The following is a 25,153-nucleotide window of genomic DNA, read 5'->3' as shown; positions in this document are numbered from 1 at the left end:
GTAAAGGACCATGAAGCATGCAGTCCATTCTCAAATGGTTGATAATTACCATTAGGCACAAGTTATATATATATATTTTACATAAAATATATTTATATATAAATATATATTATTTAAGTTATAGTTTATTAACATGTTATTTATAATATATTGTGCCATATATAATATATAATATTTATATTATTCACATTATATGTTTATATATTAGGATAGTCATATTATAAATAATGCTAATAAATTTGATAATTTAGAAACTCATCTTGGCAAAACTAATACAAGGTATAGAAAATATGAATAGTCTTATATGTGTTAAAGAAAATGAATTTATACTTGAACAACTTCTCAAAAGGAACATTCTAGGCCCAGATGGTTTCACTGGGGCCTAAATATTTAAAGAAGACCTTTTATCAGTTTTACACAGTTTCTTACAGAAAATTGAAAGAGGGGTAACACTTCCTGGAGAACTCCTGTGTATAAGGGAGCCTACTTTTGAATGGGAAGGTAGCTGGAGTTGCTCTGAGCCATCTATCTATCCTATATTAGCACTCAGCTAATGTATTCTTAAAATGTGGTCATTCGTCAAAGGCTTAATCTTTGGAAGAAAGTTTAGCCTAACGGCATTTAATCAAGTCCTAGATGTGATTGATTATGAAATACACTGTTACGCACCGCTGCAGTTGGGGAGCTACTGCCAATTATACTTGTGAGAAATTTTTTATTGCAAAAGTATATCCCACCTTCAGAGATATTAATTGGGGGAAAACGTGCATTTCAGAATCAGAAACTTAAGATGTTTTATGTGCTATATTTTTGTTTTGGCAAATTCGTAGTTTCCGTGACTTACATAGTTTCAGCATTTTTAGCTCTATAAAAATGTTAAGTCAGAATGCACCTTAGTGTACCTAAATTGCTCACTTGCGAGGTCAAAATTAAATAGAGTCATAACTTACAGAGAAAATGAAACAAATATGACATACAATATTTATCACTGTAATTTAGACACCGTAAGTTGACATGTAAAAGTGACCCCACACTAGTCTCAACCCAATACTGCTAATCTACGAAGTGAATTTCTCATTTGAAAGCAACCAGAGATCTTTACTCTTTCAAGGAGAATGCATTTTTTTCTTTAACCTGAAACAGGTATGTTTTGTCTTGATTGTAGAACTGTATTTTTCACCATCATTTCCCACAGTTAAAACTTTTAATGCCAGGATTAAAAATTGTTCCTGTCACAGAGCATTCAGTCTAACCTAGTATTCTACATACTTAATGGAAGGTACAAAGGTAGATGTCTTTTTTGGTCTTAGAAAAATTCACATGCCTATGGTAAATATTTAATTGATGTTTGAGAGCTAATTAAGATAAGTTCCCATTATAAAAGTAGTTCTGCTGATTGTTTTGAGTTTCAGGGATGGTCTTACTAACTCATATTTGCCAAAGCACATTTAAATATTTGTCTTTCTCCTCTTTGTTACTCATATATTACTATATTAATGGAAAATTTACATGGTTTGGCTTTTGGCAATGGGTGGGTTTTTTTTTTTTTAAGCCTCTCTTGCCCTGACAAAAGAATCCCAGAAACTTTAAAGCAAGAAATGTGTGGACTTCATTGTAAATGGGAAATAGTTGGGGTATATTAGAGATACAGTCTCTACTCCACTATATAGAGATACAGTTTTCTTTGTTTAAATGTATTTTCAGTTACAATTGAATGGGAGCTAGCAGTACATTTAGAGGTTAAGTGTATGTGTGTATAAAGAGAAAGAGCAAGTGGAGAAGGAAAGGAGAGGAAATGATTACAACTTCAATTTAATAAGGCAAATAAGGAACTCCCCACGTACCATTCCAGCCCAGAAGTTATTGGGAACCATATTAGTATATGGATTTTATTTGCTAATTCATATGAAAAATGCTTTTCTTCATCTACAGAATTTTTAATATGCCCTATTATAATGATAATAATGCATCAAATTTTATTAAATATCTAGTATATTTTAAAATTTGTTTTGTTTTGATCAGAAAATAGAAGTGGTAGTTGCTGAAATTCTTGGGACTGCTGAGATACTCCAAGGAAGGGTGTGAAGTTAAACCACTTACTGTCAGCCTCTTTTCATAATCTTCCTTTCTTCATAGCCACACCTTCTTACTAATGCTATTTTTGGCCTTTTACTACTAAATGCAAGACTTTGCAGAGAGTAGGTGGAACACTCAGAGGTGCTGTCCTTGAAACCTCTTCGGTCTCTTGGGCTGTGAGGCCTCTCCCTGGCGTGCAGAGGACGACTGTGTTTCCATGGTACTTACCGAGCATCATCAAGAACTAGCAATGATGGAGATGGAATCCAAAGATCTATCTAAATAGACACGCAAATCTAAAATAGCATAACCTTACTGTTAGTCACACACCAGTGTATCTGGTAGTTTGCTGCCTGTGTGTTCTGATCTTCAGAATATGGGCATGAATTTTTTTAAGGATTATTATTTTATGGACACATTTTAGAAAACTGATGATTTTATTCATTGTTTATCAGTACGAGGATGTCGTCCAGGAAAGATTGTGCAGATGACTGAAGCAGAAGTTCGGGGCTTATGTATCAAGTCTCGGGAGATCTTTCTCAGCCAGCCTATTCTTCTGGAATTGGAAGCACCGCTGAAGATTTGTGGTATGTAAATTGGTAAAAGTTCGAAACGGTCTCTTTTGAATCCTAGTTTTCCTCTCATATTTACATTGAAGATACTCTAGAGAAAACATTTTACAATTTTTGTATAAAAGAAAAGATTGATAAGTTTTATTTTCTAAAACTGTAAAAATTGAAACTTTCATGAAATGGCAAAATTTTTGCTATGTATACAATAGATGAAAAGATTGCTATTCACACTATAGTTTTTATAAATAAGAAAGACAATACAGTCAAAAAATAAAAAGACTTAGAAGAGATTCAGGTGGTCGGTAAATGTAAGATCCTCAGTCTTACTAGTAATCAGGGAAATGCAGTTTACAAACAAATCCTGAATGCTAATCAGATTGAAAAAAGTGTCAAAACTTGATATCTGGTGTGTAAAGAAGTGGAGAAAAAGACTGTTAGTACACTGGTTAGAAAAAACAGGTACAGAATTTTGGGGGTCAGTATAGTAATATTCATGGTATTCTAGCTTTGTTATGATTGATTTGGTTTATTTTGAAAATTATGTAACTTTACATTTTGTTCTTTTAAGTCTTATAATGGCTTTTGGCCCAAAGCAAAAACTTAAAGTGGAGTGGTTACATTCTTCGTTAGTTCCTATAACAGCAGACATGGTCTAAATAATATCCTGACTTTTGGTTTAATAACCAAAGTTATTAAAGCAGTTTTTCTTAGTAGTGGCTGTTAGTGTTTATAATTTAGCTTTTATGAACTTAACCATCAGTTTTTGCTCGATCAAGGATTATTTGCTATAGCAAATTTTATTCTGCATATTTCTTAGTGATGTACAGTAACACCGTGTAACCTGCAGTGCTTAATGTGCTCCTTTTTCCTTTTTCTTCATGTGGTTTGTTAAGTTGCATGTTTGCTTGCTTCTTTGTTCAGAGCCTATTAAATAGGTTAAGTAAATGTTTGTTGGAAAATTAAGTAGCTTACAGTATCACCATTAAGTAAAAGTTAAGAGTTTGGGATTTTGTGGAAATGATTTATCCTTTTTATGATTTCCAATGAAGCAAATGTAGTTGCTTAAAAGTTATCTTAAAATTAAAATGATTCAGCCCTGGCCCGGTGACTCACATGCTTGTAGCATCATCCGATGCACCACAACATTATAGGTTCTATCCGTGGTCAGAGCATGTAAAGGAGGCAAATGGTTGCTGTTTCTCTCTCTCGTTGATCTTTCTCTCTCTCGTTGATCTTTCTCTCGCTCTCTCTCTCTCTCTTTCTCCCCGACCACCATCAATAAAAATTTCCTTGGGTGAGGATTAAGATAAGTTTAAAAATATATGGTTTTTTTTTTAGATTTTATTTATTTATATTTAGAGGGGAAGGGAAGGAGAGAGGGAGAGAGACATCAATGTATGGTTGCCTCTCGTGTGTCCCCCGCTGGGAACTGCCTACAACCCAGGCATGTGCCCTAACTGGGAATCGGACCGTGATCCTCTGGTTCACAGGCCCATGCTCAATCCACTGAGCTACTCCAGCCAGGGCTGTTTGGGTTTTTTTTTAAATTGAAATGATTCAAATTCTCTGCAAGGTTCTCTTTAAAGTGCTTTAATTTAGAAAGAATTTAAAGGTAATAGAAGTTATTTATACTAAATATTTCTAAGTTCTTGCTGTTTATTTTCCTATTTGGTATAACAAAATAACCTAAATTATACTATCAGATGGTAAGAATAACTGTATTAGTTCTGTATTATTGTATAACAGGTTACCCCGAAACTTTGTGGCTTAAAAGAACAACATTAATGTATCATCTCACGGCTTTTATGCATCAGGAATTTGGGCCCCACTTATCTGGGTCCTCTGGTTCTAGGGCTCTCATAAAACTACAATCAGGGTGTCATCTGGGGCTGTGGTCATCTCCAGGCTCAACTGTGAAAGGATTCAGTTCCTTAGGGGCCGTCGACTTAGGGCCTCCATTCCTAGTGAGCTGTTGGCTAGAGGCCTCCTCCGTTCTTTGCCATGTGTGCTTCTGCATCATTAAGAGTGAGAGAAGGCAAGAGAGTGCCTGCAGATGGAAGTCACAGTCTTTTGTAACGTAATCTCAGGTGTGACAGCTTTTGCTGTATTCTATGTTAGAAGCAAGTCACTATCTGCTGCCCACATTCAAGGGGAGAGGATTATAAAGAGAGTAAATGTGAAGAATCATTTCATAGAAGGTGGTTTTACCACAGTAATCAGATATTCTAAAGTTGACTTTTTCTATTTTTAGGAGATATTCATGGACAGTATACAGATTTACTGCGATTATTTGAATATGGAGGTTTTCCACCAGAAGCCAACTATCTTTTCTTAGGAGATTATGTGGACAGAGGAAAGCAGTCTTTGGAAACCATTTGTTTACTACTGGCTTATAAAATCAAATATCCAGAGAACTTCTTTCTCTTACGAGGAAACCATGAGTGTGCTAGCATCAATCGCATTTATGGATTCTATGATGAATGTAAGTAAAAATAAAAACCTATTTTTGTTAATGAGGAAATTCCCTAATAATTTTCTGTTTCAAAAGGGGTCCTTTATTTTTACTTCACAGTTTTTTTAAAATAAACCAATGAGTATAAGCCCAAGAAGAGAACTTTGCATGGAAGAGGAATCTAAAACTGAGAAACATTACTAAATCAGTTGGTTCTTGGGGGTCTCTTTAGTCATGTTCTTTCAGGTTGACTACGGCTCATTCAGCCAAAAGGCCCTTTTGTAATTCGTTTACGTAATGAACTGTCCCATAGCTTCTGGTTTTCTAGTGTCCATTAAAGTTTTAGCTCTCAGCATTCTTGTGATATGACAGAAACTCTTACTGGCTCTTTGTCAAAGAAATACTGAGACGTTCTGAAATTATTTTAAAGGTTCAAGTTTATTATTAGGATTTTAGTTTTTGCCTATAAACCTAGAGAGAGAAAGGTACTGAGAATTCTGAGGTATCCTTATTTTGTTGTACGTTCCTCCACGGTAACAAAGCGCTGGTTTGTTGTGTGCTGCTGCTGCCTCGTGTTGTTAGTGAATTGTCCTGTTACATTAGGGTTAGTCTTCTTTTTGGCTAGATTTGGTTAATTACAATTTAGAGACAATTACAGTGATTTTTTTTTTAAAGATTTTATTTATTTATTTATCTTTAGAGGGGAAGGAGAGAGGGAGAGAAACATCAATGCATGGTTGCCTTTTGGGCGTCCCCTGCTGGTAGTTGGCCTGCAAGGAACTGGCCTGCAACCCAGGCATGCGCCCTGACTGGGAATCGAACCGCGATCGTCTGGTTCGCAGGCCCACGCTCAATCCACTGAGCTATGCCAGCCAGGGCCTGATTTTTAAATTGAATTACTGTTTTTTAGCTCTGAATTTTCCTTTAGAAACAATTTTTTGCTTTTTCTATCCTTAAATATGGTAGAGTCCTATTCAGATTCCTGTCTCTTTGATTCACATAGTCATGTATTTGACAGTGTCTGGGGAACTATTCTGTACACTGGGAATGCAGCAGTGCGCAAGACATATGGGCTCCTTCTCTTTTTTTGGATTTGAAGGTGTTTGTTATTGTACTTACTGACATGATTAATGAGTTGTAAGTTCAAATAGTATATAACGTAAAACTTTTTAATAGGTCACTGAAGATTCCATAAGTACAAAATAAACTATGCAGAGAAGCCCATAGGTAACGTGTTGTAGATGTAGTATCCATAATAAATACAAAAAGCTCTCACAAATTAATAAAAAATCAATAAAACATATGAATAAGTATGTCAACACAGAAGAAAAGAAGTGGGCAAAAATGTAGAAAAAGTCTTTAGCCTAACTAGTAAATAAATAAATTAAGTTGATACTATTTTTCACTTATCAACTTGACAAAGATTATTAATACCTGGTGTTGACTGAAACAAAAAAGGAGGTACGCTCAAGCCACTACTGGTAGGGATATAAACTGATTCAGCATCTACTTAATTGTATGTTATAACCTTATGCAAGAAATAAGTATTTTTTTCCTTTGTCCAAAATATAAATTATTTTTTAAAGGTTCAGATGCTATCTCTAATATAATTTTACTACCTTTTAAGTATCATCAAAGTAAATACTGATTTGAATTTGTTGGTTTCTCAAGTTTTCCCAGGTGACTAACTCCTTTAAGAATCTATCAATTTGGAATTGCTACAACAGCAGAATTCCAGTTAGCCGCTTGGTGTGCTGTATTTCTAAAGACAGCTTGGATCTGAGCACATCCCTGCATCTAGTGTGGATATGTCCTGGAGGTCTAGTCAGTGTATTCAATACTTTGGGCCTAGGAGGAATGATATAGAATTGTCAGGACTGTTTCTAGCTAGTTCACCTAAATCCTAGATCCTGAGTATGTAACTAGTTGAAAACTGGCCTCATACATAGAGAGTTTACCAAGCCATTCATTCAGTTGTCTATGCCCTTATTTGTCATACCAAAATTGGTAAGTATACCAAGCATGAACAGAGTATGGAATAGTAAATGTATGGTGTATTAGCTCCCTCTTTCCCCCATAAGTTGCTGACTGGTCAACAGAACCATTCAGCTCACAAGTATATTAGGACATAAGAAAGAAAAATAAAACTTCAAAATTATCCTAATTCCATTTCCCTCTTGATTACTGACCATCTTGTAATAAACACTTCAATCATTCACCGTCAAAATTGGACAATTTGGACTCCAGTAGAAGAATTGACAGATGTATAATGGAGAGAAAGGGGTAGTCACTGAGAACAACGTGTAGGAATTTGGTGTATAATGGGGAAAGTATGGAACTTCCAAATAAAAATGGCGGATTAAACACATGTACCTACTTTAACTCTTCTGTAACTCCCTTAAAACAACAGGAAAGGAGATTTTGTTGTTTTTTTAATGCATAAGCTTACAAGTAAAAAATAGGAGATAAAGTAAAACTTAGAAAGAGTAACTGTTTAGCAAATTAGAAAGAGCAGACTCCTCAGTGGAGAAAGCCGAGAAGCAACTGATTTTACTGCAGAATCACCACCACCCTCAAAAACGTTTCAAAATCTGGCAGCAGCTTCAAGTATCATTTCTTAGGATGAGTCTCTGATAGTAGAATTCCTACGACAAGGATAGGCATATGTTTAACTTCACTAGATAATGTGTAAATGATTGCCGAGTGGTTTACTGGTAACTCTGTTACACTAGGCAATATGTTGTTTTTGTTTAAAGTCTGGTTCTTTTCTTTTGTACTGCTAATTCTAAGATACTCTAATCACTATTTTATGGAGTTTACATTCTAGTGGGAATGATTCTTTATTTGACTTTTTAAATTGGTTTCAATTGTTTAATCAGACCAGTGGACAGGCAGTGGGTTGTGGTATATCAAACTCTAACCACTTTAATAAAGTTACATCAGAACCAGAGGTATATTCTTAAGTGATAGGATGCAGGCTTGAGTATCCTTGGGGTAGAAATTACATTAAATGAAATAATGTACTCTGATATGAGAACAGCTTATAAACACTGCTTTGAGTTATACTTGCTCATTGAGAGGCAGGTTATGGCATAAAAGCATAGGAAATTAGTGTTTGTGTCTTTCATTCCTTTCCTGGGTTAGTTGTTACAGCTTATCACCAAATTCAGAAAAAAGGAGTAACACTAAAAAGGTGAGTGTACACTTGAGATTGTCTCTATTGTAGCTTTCTGCCAGACCAAAGGAAAATTATAGCCTTTGTGTCTCTATTTATACTTGCCAGATTACAAAGCTGTAATTCACTCAAAAGTGAATACCAGTTAAGCACTTGAAAATTCTCTGTTGGCAATAAGTTTATGCTGTTAAACTCAGTGCATTAGAGTGAATATGTACAGTGTCCAGAAGCACCCCTTTGTTTCTGCTTGCTTATTTGGCTAGGTATTTAACTAATACACATGTTGAATGGAAAAAATAAACTGATCATCTGTTAGACTGTTTCAGAGTTGCTGTATTATAGTGATCTTAAAACACAAGTTTTTGATGTATTTGTTTCATACAACACCTAGCCCAATCTTTGAAATATTTTCAGTTTTACTAAAGGTGTGAATGTTTATTATATTTATGACTATTTTTAAAATACACGAGTAACACGTATTCATTATAGAAAAACCCAGCGCTAGATAAACTTGATGAAGAAAATCGAAATCATCATAATCTTGTGGCTGTGAGATACCTGATGAGAAAGGTTTTAGATTTATTTATTCTATTTGCTTGCTCTTTTTATAGGCAAACGAAGATTTAATATTAAATTGTGGAAGACCTTCACTGATTGTTTCAACTGTCTGCCTATAGCTGCCATTGTGGATGAGAAGATCTTCTGTTGTCATGGAGGTAGACTAGTAGATTAGCCTCGTGGGTTTTTCTTAGTCTTCTCCTGTTATTTAGAAAAAATCTGTAATATTTAAGATGTTATTGGAAAACAAAGCAGTGCTTTTGTGAAAACTCAAATGATTAAAACTTTTAAATACAGCTAACATCTCTTCTACCTAGAAATTTGTGATTATTTATACATGATTAAAATGAAAATTTAGTATTTGTCTTTAGAGACGTTCACATTGAGGAGTATTACCATAGTTCTGTTTGAAAAAATGCCTGCCTTTTGCCTCGGTTTTAACAGGAAAATGCCTCTACTATCTATAAAAAGAGAATTACTGTTGTTTTTCCTGCCTCTGTTAAATGTTTCATCAGAATCCAAACATAATTTAATATTCCCACATGGCAAGAGTTCTAGGCTTTATGTAATATATATGTCTGCTTTAGTCCTAAAAGTAATTTTTGGTAGAATAAGTTACTCTCTAAAACTTGTTAAATAAGCTTAAATATGTGAAAATTTACCAGAAAAAGTAATGTGTTTCTAGCACCTGGCTAGATGACATGAAAGTACATAGCCAGTGTATGATCTGGCCATCTTTAAGTAATTTAAAAACCTGTTGATAAAATGTATACTTTCAAAATAGATACTGAGTAATGAAATAAATTTAATTATGTCAGAGTACTTGTAGAGACAGTAATTGTGAGAAGTCAAGAAAGGGAGAGAATTATTGGGTGAATGTTTACGAAGGCGTGGATTTTGGAGGATGGATAGACTTTGGAGAGGTGGAAAGGACGTACAGTCCAACCTTGGTTGTCGAGCATCTCCCACCTTGAACAGTTTGGTTCTCGACCCAACAACCCTTTCATGCTGGTACTGAATTTCTAATGGGAAAAAATTAGGTTTTGAACAAATTTCTTTGCAAAGAGCCTTTTGGAATGAATTAAATTCAAGAACCAAGGTTCCACTGTTAAGACAGTCTTTTTTTGTTTAGTTCAAGAAATGTGTGAGGACTGACCTCACTAGAATGTCAAATACATGTTGGGGAGTGATGGGATTAGACTATAGAATTTGAATATTAAACAGAAGAGTTTATTGAATGGTTTGATAGCCATATTGGGTTTTTATACAGGGAAGTAATTTAATGAAAATACTCTAAGAAAATTTGTTTTCCATCAATATGTGGGAAGAATTAAGTGGAAAAATGCTAAAAAAGATAGATGCACATTTCTAAGCCTGAGATAATAAATGGTTTATTCTCTAATAATACATAATTCACCATATTAATTGAAACATTTCACAGTACATGCTAATCATTTAAGAAATTGTAGCTCTTGCACATGAGTATAGCTAAGAATAGAAATGTAGGAAGTAGTACAGAATATGAACATTTAGTTTCATTCTTTGTGATGATGCTTAGATTGTCCACCAAAGAGCAATACTGGCTGTTGCCTATATACTACTTGAAAGATTGCAAAGTATTTTTGTGTGCTTTTTCTTGTTTATCATTCTGAGCAACAGTTGTACTTTGAGGAAGAGAATGAGCATGTTGAAGTGGATTAGGAAGGTATAATGGGACCTAGTGAGGCACTTAAACTGGAAGTTAAGCATGTTTAAGAATACCTGCTGTAAACAGTGCTTTGAGTTATACTTGCTCATTGAGAGGCAGGTTATGGCATAAAAGCATAGGAAGTAAGTGGCAAAGTGGTAGGAAATAATGGAATTGAGTGTGTCCCTATGAAAGACAGGGCATGGTTGGAAAGTGGCAGGATTTCTTTCTATGGGACATCTTTTGAAATGAAAGGGAATTTCATTCCTTGGTAGGGAAAAGTGGAGAGAGCCTAATTATAGCATTCTGTTATATCAAAGTGGGATTGTATCTAATAACTTAATGTATCAAAAGGAGCACTTCAAATATCTTTAGTTTCACATAGTGAGTCTACTTTAATTTTTTTTTTATTTGATTGAAAATTTTCTAGATGTTGGTACCATGGCTCATGTTTTTATTTCTAGGACTGTCACCAGACCTGCAATCTATGGAGCAGATTCGGAGAATTATGAGACCCACTGATGTCCCTGATACCGGTTACGTATATAGAGAAGCTTGCTTAATTGTTTTATGTAAAGTGTTGGCATATTTGAATTTAATTATATTTAGTGGAAGTAGGATTGGTTTTATATAATAAATAATAGAGCATTTATTTTATTTTTTTAAAATATTTTATTTATTTATCTTTAGAGAGAAAGGGAAGGCGAGAAGGAGAGAAACATCAGTGTATGGTTGCCTCTCATGCTTCCCCTGCTGGGAACTGGCCTGCAACCCAGGCATGTGACCTGACTGGGAATGGAACCGCGATCGTGTGGTTCACAGGCCCGAGCTCAATCCACTGAGCTACACCAGCCAGGGCTTTTTTTTATATTTAGTAAGCTACAGGTTACTTGCAGTAAGATAGAATATTTCACTTTCTATTATTTCCCAAAGTATAGAATTTTAATTTGTGTCTATAACCACAGTGTGGTTCTGGTTCGCAGGCCCGCGCTCAATCCACTGAGCTACACCAGCCAGGGCCCACAGTGTGGTTCTGTCAAAATAATTTATCACAAAAGATCTTGCTATTGATTTCTTTTATTACCCTCCTATCTTTCTAAATTCCCTCATTCATCTCAACATTGGTTATGTTCTTCAAAGACTTATTAAAAATTAGTCGATAGTTTTTAAGCTAAAATTTTTTTCTTAGCTGAGCATACACTTAACTTTCTTTTAAATTATCTGGTAGTTTTCTGTTGTTTTTTTCTGAATCATTTATGTTTAAATTTTTGGACCTCTTAACACTCTTGAGGCAGAAAGTTCTAAAGATACGTGGCGAATTTTATGAATATTATGAAAATTTTGTGTGAAAATTATGAAAATTGACTGTTCACACATTTAGAATAACTCTTATAAGTTAGTCAAAACAAAAGCAAATATGTTCCAATTGAGGATAAATTGCTGTGTTGATTAACAGGTGAATGAAATGTAATTTTATAAATAAATGCCTAGGCACAGTTGCCCCTTGCCCTAACTTTAATATTGGCTTTTAAATGGTAATTACGTATTTTTGAGCACTAGTGTAGGCATGTATCTATTGTGATATTCATATAATAACATGCCACAGAGACCCGTGAATTGGTTACAGTTATGTTGCTCTGTTTCACAGTTCAGCTTTTGCTTAAAACATCGATAAGTTTCTACATGACGTTTTTCTGACACTAAATGTGTGTCATGTTTCCATACTAAACCAATTCCCCAACACCAAGTGAGTGTCACACAATTTGATCCTGACACTAACCTTGACAGCTTCAACTTCAGGTGCCAGCCTCAAATGGGGTCCCTAGGAGTCCCATACTTCTGTCTGGGTGACTGCAAGTTTGGGGCTTCCCACAACAGCCGCCTCAGATAATTTACTTCCATTTACCAGTTACCTATACAGGATACAACTCTAAACAGCCAATGGAGGGGATGCATAGCACAAGGTATAGGGTGGGGCTTGGTTGATGAATGGTTCCACACCCTTTGGCATCAATGTGTTCACCAACCTACAAACTCCCCAAATCTAGTTCTTCAAGAGTTTTTGTCTCAGTTTCCCTTCCCAGAGGTAATGGGGACAGATTAGGAGGGCTGTAAGTCTCAAGCTTCTAATCAGATACTTGGTCTTTTTTGTTGACTAGCCCCCATCCTGAAGCTACCTACAGGCCCCTGGGTTACTTGTTTAGTATAAACTCAGATGTGATGAAAGAGACTCCTTATGAATAACAGAAGATGCTTCTAATTACTTGAAGAAATTCCAGGGATTTTAGAAAATCTGTGCTGGAAATGGGAACAAAGACCAAATATAATTTTATTATATCACAATATCATGTTATTAAAAGCATTAACATAAACAAAACTGCCTTTTTCTCTCAGTTTCTACCAGACTTTTAAAACAAATTTACATGGGGTTAATTGTCCTATTATTTACATAATCAGCTCCACTCATGTATTGTATTAATCAGTTCTTGACCAGCTTGAGTGTCTTTAAAATGAGAATTGTCTAGAGTGTCATAGAGTCCAGAAATCCTATTTATATAATAGGAATATCATCATATATATTTAAAAAACAAAGGTCTTTCAGCATACTGATTGAAGGGGGTTGTTCATTGGTAATTTTGATTATTCATCAAATATGGTCGGGATGGTTGGTTACTAAGTTTATGTCCCATGTTCTTAAGATCCAAAAATTCTAGTAGGGGGTGGGCTGTGCAGAGGGGATTGAAGGGGGGAAACTGGGACAACTGTAACAACATAAACAATTTTAAAAATACGAAAATTCTGTAGAAAGATGAGCATTAAAAAATATTTGTGGACCAGTGCCTGAGCAAAATATGCCTAAACTTTAAAGTAGACTGTCAAAAGCATGCATTTGGTTGCTTCTTTTCAAGGGTGATTTGCTTGTTTTGCTCAGTGTTCTAGAAGCCTAATAATATCACTCAAAATTGCTACTTATAACTAGACATCAACCGTTATAAATGATTTAATAGCTCATTGGTCAGTAAGCCACTGACATTACATATTGTAATAAGTTGCCTCATAACTTTCTTGCGTAAGCAGCCCAACTTACCTGTGTTGATTATAAAAAGAAAACATACATTTTACCAGATTCTGATTGTAATTATAGAATATATTATACTAAACCTAACAGAAACTAGTACTTTTTGTTTGCTTGTATTTTTTAAAGGATTTTATGTATTTATTTTTTAGAGAAAGGGGAAGGGAAGGAGAAAGGGAGAGAAATATCGATTGGTTGCCTCTTGCGTGCCTTCACCTGAGAACCTGGCTCGTAACCCAGGTGTGTGCCCTGACCAGGAATCGAACTGGTGACATTCTGGTTTGCAGAACAAGCTCAGTCCACTGAGCCACATTATTTGGGGCCAGAAACTAGTATTTAATTAATAGGGCATTTATTTTAAAATGCTGTTTTTTAACCCTGGCCAGTGATGGTCAGTTGGTTTGGAGTGTCATCCCGTGGACAGAGGGCTGTGGGTTCAATCCTCATTCAGGGCACATACCTAGATTGCTGGTTTGATTCTCCTCCCCCCAGCCCTCTTGTCAGGAGGCATGCAAGAGGTAAGCAGTTGATGTTTCTCACATTGATACCTCTCCCTTGCTCTCTCTCTCTCTCTGTGTGTGTGTGCGCGCGTGTGTGTGTCCCTCTCCCCCTCTTCCCTTCTCTCCCCACGCCCCTCATCACCTCCTATTCCTCCCCTCCCCCATTCTTTTTCTAAAACCAATAAGAAAAAGTACTTGGTTGAGGATTTTTTTTTTAATTTTAATGCTTTTTAAGTAAGACACAGTAAAAATGTATTTCAAGTTGTTACATTTTCAGAGTTGCTGTTAATGGTATGTTTTAGCTATAAATCAGTTTCAAGGGTGACATATTAAGTTTAGGTTTCTCTTTGTATTTTAATGGCAAGTTTCTGAGATGTTCAAATGGTCATTTTAAGCTGTGTAATCTACAGATATTTGAATTTATAAATTAACAAAATTTCTATATTTTTAAAGATTTTATTTATTTGTTTTTAGGGGAAGGGAGGGAGAAAGAGAAGGAGAGAAACAGATTTGTGAAACATCAGTTGGCTGCCTCTCACACTCCCCCAACTGGGGACTTGGGCAGCAACCCAGGCCTGTGCCCTGACTGGGAATCAAACTGGGACCTTTGGCTTTGCAGAGTGACACGCAACCCACTGAGCCACACAAGTCAGGACTAACAAATGTTTTTAAAACAATAGCCTAATATTGTGATACTTGTTTACTAGAAATTGAATTATAACACATTGAACTTTGAGGTTGTTATCTTGATTCTAGTAAGGTTGAAGAATGCCAGATTGTTGTTACTACCATTAGGTGAATTTGTATGCATACAGGATGAATAATTCCAAAAGCAACTACATTCTACTTTTATTGTCACATGAAAATATAGATTGATATTTTGGCCTCCTGTCTAACTGCAGACTGGATAGAAAGTATGAGCAGTTAGAGCACTGGGGCTGTGTGTGTGTATTTTTCTTGTGATTTTTTTTTAGAAATCATAAAGAGCTTGTAAATTGAGACTGTCCCTAGGGGTATCATCTTGCTGGTGTATTTCTTCAAACAACATAGCAGGAGCTTGGGAAATGATAGAAATTAAGAGTACAATGCATTCACTTCTTCAAGATAATTCTGCTGTCAAGATAAAGCTATATTATGACTCAAAATGAAAATCTCCTTTCTTGATAAGCTACATTATGAAGTTTATGAATTATCAAAAAATATTTTAGCACTGATTTCTCCTGCCGTTATCACCCATACTTCTTAGAAAAGTGCTTAATACTGCATCTCAACATCCATCCCCTCCCTGCAGTCTTTGACCCCTGTCCTTCAGCCATCACGAAACTGCCTGAAACATCTGATGATCTGATTATAAGGGGCACTTTTTTTTTTGTTTTCAACTTATTCCATTTGTTTATTGTGTTTGCAACTTTATCATTTCCTACTTCTAGATAATTCTTACCCCTTCTAGGAGATCTCTACTATTCCCATTCTTGTTTTGGCCATGTTTTCTCAGTATTTTTTAGTCATTCCCCCTCCTCTGCTAACTTATTAAATGTTTAATTCCTCAGAATTCATTTACTGTTCTTCTCACTTTTCATTCCCTAGGTGGTCTGAGTCCCGCCTAAGATTTGCACAATTGTTGTGTATGTTAAAGATACCCAGATAAGCACTTTTAGCTTAGACCTCTTTTTTTTTTTTTGAGTTTGAAACATTACTAATGCCAAGGATCGGATTGGATTTTTTCATACTTTAAATCCTTTATGCCTTAGTCGAAAATGTTTTCTTCCCTCAGTTGATCTACATATAAATTCAATTCCAGTGAAATCTCAGTTGGGTTCGTGGACTTAAGACATACTGGTTCAAAAGTTTATATGTGGGAGAACAATGGACTGAAAGTAACCAAGACAGTCCTGAAGAAAAAATATTAAGTGGAGATACTAGCCCCACAGATTTATTTAAAGCTCTACTGTTGGCTCAAGGGTAAATAAAATAAATTAATGGAGTAGACTACGACACCTAGAAACAGACAGTTTTAGGTAGCTCTGTGAGGAAAGGATGGACTGACCATTCAGGAAATGCTGCTGGGTCATTTGATTATCCATGTGAAGAACTACGTAAAATGAACAGTCTTTTCCATATATTGTGTGCTTAGAGTGTGCCATCACGTATTTCCTGTACATGGAAAGGGCTGGAAAATACAGTACTTCCAGGGAAGATTGTATTTGTATGATGCTTTAACAAAGAATGGCTTAGTTTGCCCTAGCCAGTGTGGCTTAGTTGGTAGGAATGTTGCCTTATAGACCAAGTGTCACAGGTTCAGTTCCCAGTTGGGGCACATACCCAAGTTGTGGGTTCGATACTTGGCTGGGGTGTGTACAAGTGGTAGCCAGTCAGTGTTTCTCTCTCCCCACTCCCCTCTCTCAAAACAATGAAAAAATGTCCTTAAGTGAGGATTAAAAAGAATAATAAATTGCCCTGGCTGGTGTGTCCCAGTGGATTGAGCACCAGCCTACAAACCAGTAGGTTGCTGGTTCAATTCCCAGTCAGGGCATGTGCCTGGGTTTCAGGCCAGGTCCCCAGTTGGGAGCATGTGAGAGGCAACCACACATTGATGTTTCTCTCCCTCTCTTTCTCCCATCCTTCCCCTCTCTCTAAAAGTTAAATAAATAAAACCTTTAAAAATAATAATAAAAGAATGGCTAAGTTTGATAAACTAGGATAGCAGGGGAGAAGAGATTGTTACTGTTTCTTAAAGGGTAAGAGGATGGGAGAAGTAATGTGATGAAGATATACTTTATTTTATAAACTTTGTTTTATTCATTGCTGTTTTTATCCTTGAAAGGTTTGCTCTGTGATTTGCTGTGGTCTGACCCAGATAAAGATGTGCAAGGCTGGGGAGAGAATGATCGTGGTGTTTCCTTCACCTTCGGAGCTGATGTAGTCAGTAAATTTCTGAATCGTCATGATTTAGATTTGATTTGTCGAGCGCATCAGGTATGAAATATAAAACTTTTGGATATTTTAATATTTATTAACTCCACCCAAGTCCACTCCTTTTATTTTTGAGGAAACTGAGAGGAGAGCCTCTACCTTGTTCTCACAATTAACAAGCTAATGATTGTTAACCCTTTCTTACCCTCTGTGAGAACATGTTTCATAGGGATGTATTTTTGCAGTATACTGCAATTCCAGCAAAGGTTTTGGTGCTTGTCTGAAGCTTTCTAGAAATACTTGATCCCATTTTAATATGTTTAAATACAGGTAGTAATAGAATGAATTATGGGGATGTTGATCAGAACAAACCTCATTTACTATAAAAAGACATTTTTGAGAAAGTTGGGAGAATTCGATTATAGACAGGGTACCTAGATATCCAGTAGTTGTTCATTGTTTCAGCTGCAGTCCTATGTCATCACTGTTATGTAAGAAGGATGTCCATATCTGAAATACACACTCAAGTATGCACGGTGAGATGACGAGGCCAGGGTTTGCTTTAAAATACATCAGAGAAAAAGGGGGGATAAATTAAGGAAGTGTAGCAAAATGCTGATGATGATTAAATCAGGGTAGTTTAGTAAATGAGAGTTTAATTAACTTTCCACTTTTGTGTATGTTTGAATTTTTGTTACAAAAATGAGTATACAGTTTAGGTTTGTTTGTTTGTTTTGTTCTCCACCACTAAGTTGTACACTGTAAAAAAAAAAAGATTTTACTTATTTTTAAAGAGGTAAAGGGAGGGCGAAAGAGAGGGGGGAAAATATCAGTCGGTTGCCGCTCCCATGCTCCCAGCTGGGGACCAGGCCTGCAACCCAGACATGTGCCCTGACTGGGAATTGAACCAGCCACCTTTCTCTTTGTGTAGCGGTGGTCAGCCAAGTGAAACCGCACTGGTCGGAGCTAATGTGTACACTTTTTAAGAGGGGGATTGTGGCTTGTTGACCTTTCAATATCCAGTGCCTTACAAACTTACTGGCATATTATAGGATGTGTTTAGTGTTTGTTGAACAAAATAATTAACAAAAACTTACTTTAACAATCTAATATACCAAGTCCTCATGTTCTCTAAAACTTAACTTGTATGAAGTACATTCAGAGGCATTTTTAAAAACCTTTTGTGGCTGTTTTTGAAAGTGTACTAAAAGTATTTGAAATTTGTAAATACATTTTTAAAGCTTCTTTGTTTTCTTGTTAAAGCAAAATTTATTAAGTATGTATTGTTCCACAGTACTTTCCTCTTCTCTGGGGCTTTATACACCATGACACTTGCCTACTTCTACCTCTTTGTGGTCCTATGTGATAAAACACTTGTGACTGGTTTCTCAAGTTTCTGCACATACTGTATATCACATGCCTTTTTCATAGCAGAATATCCTAGTTTAATTGAAATGAAGTCAGTTAAGATAAGAGGGCAGAGTAGCTAAGTTTCCTAGTAATACATCCACTGATACTCATTTTGTTACAGCTATAGATCTCCATTCACTAGTCTTTTCAAAAAAAGGTGATTTTTAATAAGTCAGGCTACAGAACTATCTTAGTTTGTGTGGTCTTTTTCCAGATGCCTTCAAAAATCCTATTCTGCTTAGTTTTGAATATATTATTTTGTTTCAGGTGGCAAATTATGCTCTGACCAAGGTTATCTTTGTCAGTTGTTTAACACAGATTCACTGCAGGAATTACAATAATTTCACAAGCTAGTAGTATAGAAGATTGTGCCTCTAAGTAAGCCAATAAAGAAGTAACATATTCCAAAGCAACAGTAGATTACTCACATTTTTATACCAGGCAAGGGGAAAAAAAGAAAGTCCTAATTAAATTGAAGTGTACCATTATATAGGAATTGGTTGGTACTCAAATTCTGGCTCAGGTTTAGGAGAGATGGTTTAGCCAAGGAGAACTAAGATATGAAAAGTCCCTTGTTGCTAGGCAACAATGGAGCCAGTGCTCATAAATTAGGTGATCGGATGATCTTTGTGGGGGCTACTGCACAGCTTTCTGCCCTGCTGGTAAGCCTTTACTGGTGGAAGAGCTACTGTCCTAGAGGTCTTAAGGGAGCCATTTAAGTCAGCAGAGTCTCTAGAAACTCTCAATGGTCTTCACAAACTGGGTATTTATAGTCCAAATGTGTTTTTGATGAGCCCCCAGCGGCATCCCTCAGCTGAGCTGCTGAGTGCTTATCAGTGACAGCCGATGAGGTAGTGGCGTGGCGTCCTGATACAACTTCTTCACTCTGACATCAAAGCAACTGTACTCTTAAACTTAACTTGTATGAAGTACATTCATACATTTATTTTTGTCGTAAACAAGTGGATTTGAAATCATATCAAACCAATACACAGTCCATATCTCTAGATATGGACTAGAGATAGTCCATATCTCAGGTCTAGAATAGTCCATATTCTCACAGGTCTAGAATTAAGAGACCTGTGATGAGGAATAACACAAACTCCAAGTATTTTCTGAAGGGGGAGGAAAAAAAAACATGTTCTTTCAGTAAATGAGTGATTAAGTGAACAAGTGAACAAGGAAACTTAAGGACTAAGAGGATGCACTGAGCCTGGAGTAGAAAAGGTGGCCAAGGACTTAACAGAAAAGGTTAATATCTAAATTCTACCATGAGATAATTACAACAGGAGCATGTATCTGATACTAAGGTAGGGATTATTTAAAAATAAAAATGATTCTTGCCCTGGCTGGTGTAGCTCAGCGGATTGAGCACGGGCCTGCAGGCCAAACAACCATGGTTCAATTCCCAGTCAGGGCACGTGCCTGGGTTGCAGGGCATGCACGAGAGGCAACCACACATTGATATTTCTCTCCTTCTGTCCTTCCCTTCCCCTCTAAAAATAAATAAATAAAATCTTTGGAAAAAAATTAAAAGAAAATGATTATGGAAGTACTCTTTTATCTTAGCAAGTATTGTAGGGTAATTTTTGCTTAATGGAAGGATACCTAAAAAACTTCAAAAAGTATTCTTGCCTGCAGTATATAAGTATAAAATGTTTACATATCATTGGCCATCTCTCAAACTGGAGAGTTGAGAAACAATTGTTTGACTCACTCAGGAATTGACAGTAGATTCTAGCAATTACATTTAATCATTAAAGAAGAATTATATATAAAAATTTTATAAAGCTTTTTTTAGGAGCACAATTTGTGTAAATTAAGCTCAATTTAGTAGAGTTTTCAGTGTGTAGCAACCTAATATATAAAGTTTAAGAGTGAAGCAGGAAAAAATGTCCTTGTTGTAATCTGTTTTCATTGTCTGGTTATTGTTCATTGAATTAAGGATTCTGTAGTTGGATTATAATGTCATCTAAGAAGTACCTAGTGTCCTGGCTCTCTGTAAACTCTTATATACATTAGCATATGAAGAGCCTTGGAAATGACATGATTTCTAAACTTTTAATAATCATAAATTTATAATGACTTCATTTAAGCTAAATCCTTACCATTATAGAAAAGGCACACAAAATAGAAACAAATATATAGAAAATATATAGAAACAAATATAATACTCTAATGCAAATTTAAGAATAAAAATCAAGCTTCCAAAACAAGCAGGGTTTGTTTTTTTTAGCTCTTTGTTACATTAATCTTGGTGAGTACAGATAGTTGAGAATGACCTATAAATATGTTTTTTCTTTCACGTTTTATTTGACAGGTGGTAGAAGATGGATATGAATTTTTTGCTAAACGACAGTTGGTAACCCTATTTTCAGCCCCAAATTACTGTGGTGAATTTGATAATGCTGGTGGAATGATGAGTGTGGATGAAACTTTGATGTGTTCATTTCAGGTATAATACAAATTTATAACAACTAGAAATCAAAACTATTGTCAAAAGGAATTTTCTTTTAGGTTCATGTTCTTTCCTTGAGTATATCTAGAAAATCAGTTTTATTAAGAAATGATTCTCAGCATAAACTCATTAGAGATTTCTATTTTTGTATCAGGTATTAGAGGTTTAGGGAACCTAAGTTAAATCAGTCATTCTTTGCTCCCCCTCCCACCCTCAAATTATAAGAGAAAGTTTATTTAGAACGTTACAGAGGTAGTAAGAAGTGAGCCAGCTGGGCTGCAATGCATAGGCTCAGGAAACAAGTTACGGAGGCTGAAGAAGGGCCCTTGGAGCTTAGGAGAGAGAAAAGCAAAGGTAAGGTGCCTGCAGGAGAAGGAGAGGAGATTAGAAAGGCTGGCTGGGCACATGTGCAGGGCCCTGTGGTGTGAGTTGTAAAGATGGGAATTTAGGGGGGGTCTTAAGGGAGGGTCGCAGTAGAATAGTCAGCAGCTCATATCAGTCATTCTTAATGCAGGTTTTAAAGTTGTTAAATTCCTTTATGATTCCTTGAATAATGGTTTGCCTGCCGAAAGAGTGTGAATTCAATAAATTATTTAGATTTTGTTTTCTTTTACAAGATGACTAGGTGGGACAGACATTGAGAAAGAATTATAAACTCAGATTAAAATAACATAGAATATTTATTTAAGAAAAAACCGTTCCAGATAACCTTAAAGTGTACCTACCCATTTGTAACATTTGTAAGTATAGAAACATTTACTTTGTTAAAAGATGAACTCTAGCTTTAATGTGCTATTTAATATTCTTATTCACAGACCAAAACAACTTGGATACTTTGTTTTTGCAAAGGTTATTTTATATTCATAACATGCAGCACACTCTTCTCTTTTCAAAAGTAGATCATCTTTCTTTCTTTTTATATTATACCATTTGTGACAACTAATATAACTGAGTGGTAAATGACTTCTCACTAAGAGTAGTGACCAGGCATTAACTCTCAATAGGTGGTATAGTGGAGTTGATTTTTGTCCGTAAGGTGCTATGATGTTCTGAACAGTTCTAAGAAATACTTCATAAATCTTTCTTACTCGTTTTTTGTGTAAATACAGAAATTTTCTATCTATAATTAGGTTAAAGTTTTATTTACAACTACCAGAATAAAGATGATTTTAAAAAACAGTAACAGGTATTGGTGAGAATGTGAAGAAATTGGAACCTTCATACATCTATAGTAGGAATGTATGTGAGTGGCAGAAATGTAAAATGCTGCAGCTGCTTTGGAAAACAGTTAAACAAGAGTTTCTATATGACCCAACAGTTCTAGTCCAGTTACTGGTATATACCCAAGAGAATTAAAAATAGGTACTAAATTACATGTGTGTGCATATTCATATGAACATTTTAATAGCCAAAAGGTAGAAACCACCCAGATGCCCATAGGCTAAAAGAATGAATAAACAACATATGGAATGTCCATAAAATGGCATATTGTTTGGCAGTTAAAAGTAATAAAGTAGTGATACCTGCTTCAACATGCATGAACCTTAAAAACAAAAAAAGCCTGTCACAAAATACCACACATTGTATGGTTCCATTTATATGAAAGCCAGAAAGGACAGGTCAGTCAATAAAGTTGATTAGTGGTTGCTTAGAATCAGGGGGTCTGAACCAATTAGTGGTTGCTTAGAATCAGGGGGTCTGAAGAGTTTGTGACTAGTTATCCTCTAAATAGAGGCAGAATTATGGTGCGAGCCTAGTTCTTTTTGACCCTTAAAGCTAATGGGTATTTTCCTCACCACAGAGATACACTGTGGTGTTTTTGTTTTTGTTTTTGTTTTGTTTTTTGCTTAAATCTAATGATTGGTTAGTTGATAGGATTTATGTACTGGAGCATTTTGTTACTAATCAGTGGAATGACAAATAATAGTGCTACTCAGATATTCGAATGTTTGTACTCTTTAAAATGTGAGAAAAATGTGAGAAATGTTTATGGAACTTTGCTGTTTTTTCTCTATTTTTATTACACTTTTATAATTTGTACCATTTATTGAAAAAAACACTGTCGTAACAATAATTTTCTTAAACGTATTGCACTTTAAGGAATAACATTGTTAATAAATTGTTTACTTTTAAGATATTGAAACCATCTGAAAAGAAAGCTAAGTACCAGTATGGTGGACTGAATTCAGGACGTCCTGTCACTCCACCTCGAACAGCCAATCCACCGAAGAAAAGGTGAAGAAAGGGGCGGTGTAAAGAAACCATCAGATTTGTTAAGGACATACTTCATAATGTATAAGTGTGCACTGTAAAACCATCCAGCCATTTGACACCCTTTATGATGTCACACCTTTAACTTAAGGAGACGGGTAAAGGATCTTAAATTTTTTCTAATAGAAAGATGTGCTACACTGTATTGTAATAAGTATACTCTGTTAAAATATTCAACAAAGTTAAGTCCAAATTCAAAATTACCCATCAAAATTACCCATTCACTTACCACAGTTTTTAAAGTTGAAAAGCATCCCAGTTAAACTAGATGTGATAGTCAAACCAGATGAAAGCATGGTGATCCTTCTGTGTAATGTGGTTTTAATGTTGCTTGGTTGTTTAATTCTTTTGGGCTTGTTTTGTTTTGTTTGTTTTTGCTAGAATAACCGCAAATGTTTTAAACTTTTTTCCCTAAACGTTTTAAAAAGTGAAATGTGGGACAAGCTTTAAAGGCGTTCACCAACTATTATTTTTTCTTGCTTATTTACTTATGTATCTGTTTGATCTTTGATCTTAACTAAAAATTTATGCCTCATTATTGTAAAAGGAATTTTAGAGATTGGTATTTTAAAAGTATGCGAACTGTCCAATCCAGTGATTTAATCAGACAGTTTGGGTAAACTTTGAGGCTGGTAGTGAGTATTTTGCTTCATTCAGAAATTGCCACAGATTTGGGTTTGTGCACTCTAATTTTTAACTTATTGATTCTCTATTGTGCAGTAGCATTTCATTTAACTTTAAGATAAGGCTCATATACTATTACCCAGCTAGCTGGTAATGTGATCATGTGTGAGGTTTTAATTTGCACGAAACACCTTTTGGCATGCTTAACTTTCTGGTAACACTCTCACTTGCATCATCTTTGTTTTTTTGGTTTTTGTTACTGTCGTTACTGTTGTTTTTTGATTTAGATCCACAAAACAGAATTCTTTTTTGACAAGCCTTAGAAAGCTGACACTATTTCTTTTTCCCTCACTCTGTACGAAGGATGTATTTAAGTGAATGCTGGTCAGGGGGACATTCTGTCAACTATGAGTATTGGGTGCTTAACTGTCTAATATTGCCATGTGAATGTTGTATACGATTGATTGTAAGGCTTATGTCACTAAAGACTTTTATTCTGATTTTTCATGATCAAAGTTCATATTGTATAGACATGCTTTGTAGTGAACTGTAGTAGCAATAATTTCTGTATATGATCATGGGTTTTTTCAGTATTTCTTTTCCTATTCTTTTTTTTAAGGGTTAGTATTAACAAATGGCAAGAGTACAAAAGTGAGCATAAAGATTTTATAAGGAGAACTTAGAGAACACAGATTTGTGGTTTTTCGATGCAATACTTTTGGATGTGATTCTAAGAGCTTTTATTGAGCGTTGTCAAATTTGTAAGCTTCATAGGGATGGACATCATATTTATAATGCCCTTCTATGTGTGCTACCATAGTTGTGAAATTCTTGACCTTAATATTGTCTTTAAAAATGTTAAATTGAGAACTCTGTTAACTTACATTTTATGAATTGGTGTATTGTATTTCTGCAAGAGATTTGATTTTCAGCACAGTGCAACGTTCTTTCAAATGCTCTTTTTTTTTCTAATTCCATTTTGTTTTAAAGCACATTTTAAATGTAGTTTTCTCATTTAGTAAAAGTTGTCTAATTGATATGAAGCCTGACTGGTTATTTTACCCTCCCCCTTTTTTTCCCTTTACAGTGTGACATTTAGATACATTTTATTCCAATAGATTTTGGTGTCTGATACATATTGAATTGATCCTTCTCTGAAGGTGTTTGTATACTGTATATGGTAGATTAGGTTAGGTCACACAGACTTTTATCTAACGTGATTTTAAATATCTTAACTGGAGTGTAAGTTGAGCAGTTCCTAATACAATTTTAGATGTACTTTTAGTAGTTGTAGTGAAGCAGGCCTAGAAAATAATCCTTTGGCAGAAAACAGGGTAGTCTTTTATTAAACTCAATATTAATAAAACCACATTACGTAGGT

At 35.3% G+C, this 25,153-nt stretch overlaps 1 protein-coding gene across 1 annotated transcript in view; it reads left to right on the top strand.

Annotated features, from left to right (window-relative positions):
* Positions 1-24,811, top strand: part of PPP1CB (protein phosphatase 1 catalytic subunit beta) — a 39,719-nt gene extending 14,908 nt beyond the window's left edge. The window contains exons 3-9 of the mRNA XM_037066660.1: positions 2,532-2,663; positions 4,900-5,130; positions 8,887-8,991; positions 10,985-11,056; positions 16,921-17,072; positions 20,740-20,874; positions 23,012-24,811. Of these exons, the coding sequence (XP_036922555.1) occupies positions 2,532-2,663; positions 4,900-5,130; positions 8,887-8,991; positions 10,985-11,056; positions 16,921-17,072; positions 20,740-20,874; positions 23,012-23,116 (932 nt within the window). The 3' untranslated portion in view covers positions 23,117-24,811. The remainder of the gene's footprint in view (positions 1-2,531; positions 2,664-4,899; positions 5,131-8,886; positions 8,992-10,984; positions 11,057-16,920; positions 17,073-20,739; positions 20,875-23,011) is intronic.
* The last annotated feature ends 342 nt before the right edge of the window (positions 24,812-25,153 follow it).

This window comes from Sturnira hondurensis, unplaced genomic scaffold (genome assembly GCF_014824575.4).
Source record: "Sturnira hondurensis isolate 20B ecotype Veracruz unplaced genomic scaffold, ASM1482457v3 Scaffold0016663, whole genome shotgun sequence".
In the NCBI taxonomy this organism is placed as follows: domain Eukaryota; kingdom Metazoa; phylum Chordata; class Mammalia; order Chiroptera; family Phyllostomidae; genus Sturnira; species Sturnira hondurensis.
Note: the sequence above shows the minus strand (reverse complement) of the source record. Positions and strands in the feature narration are given on the sequence as shown.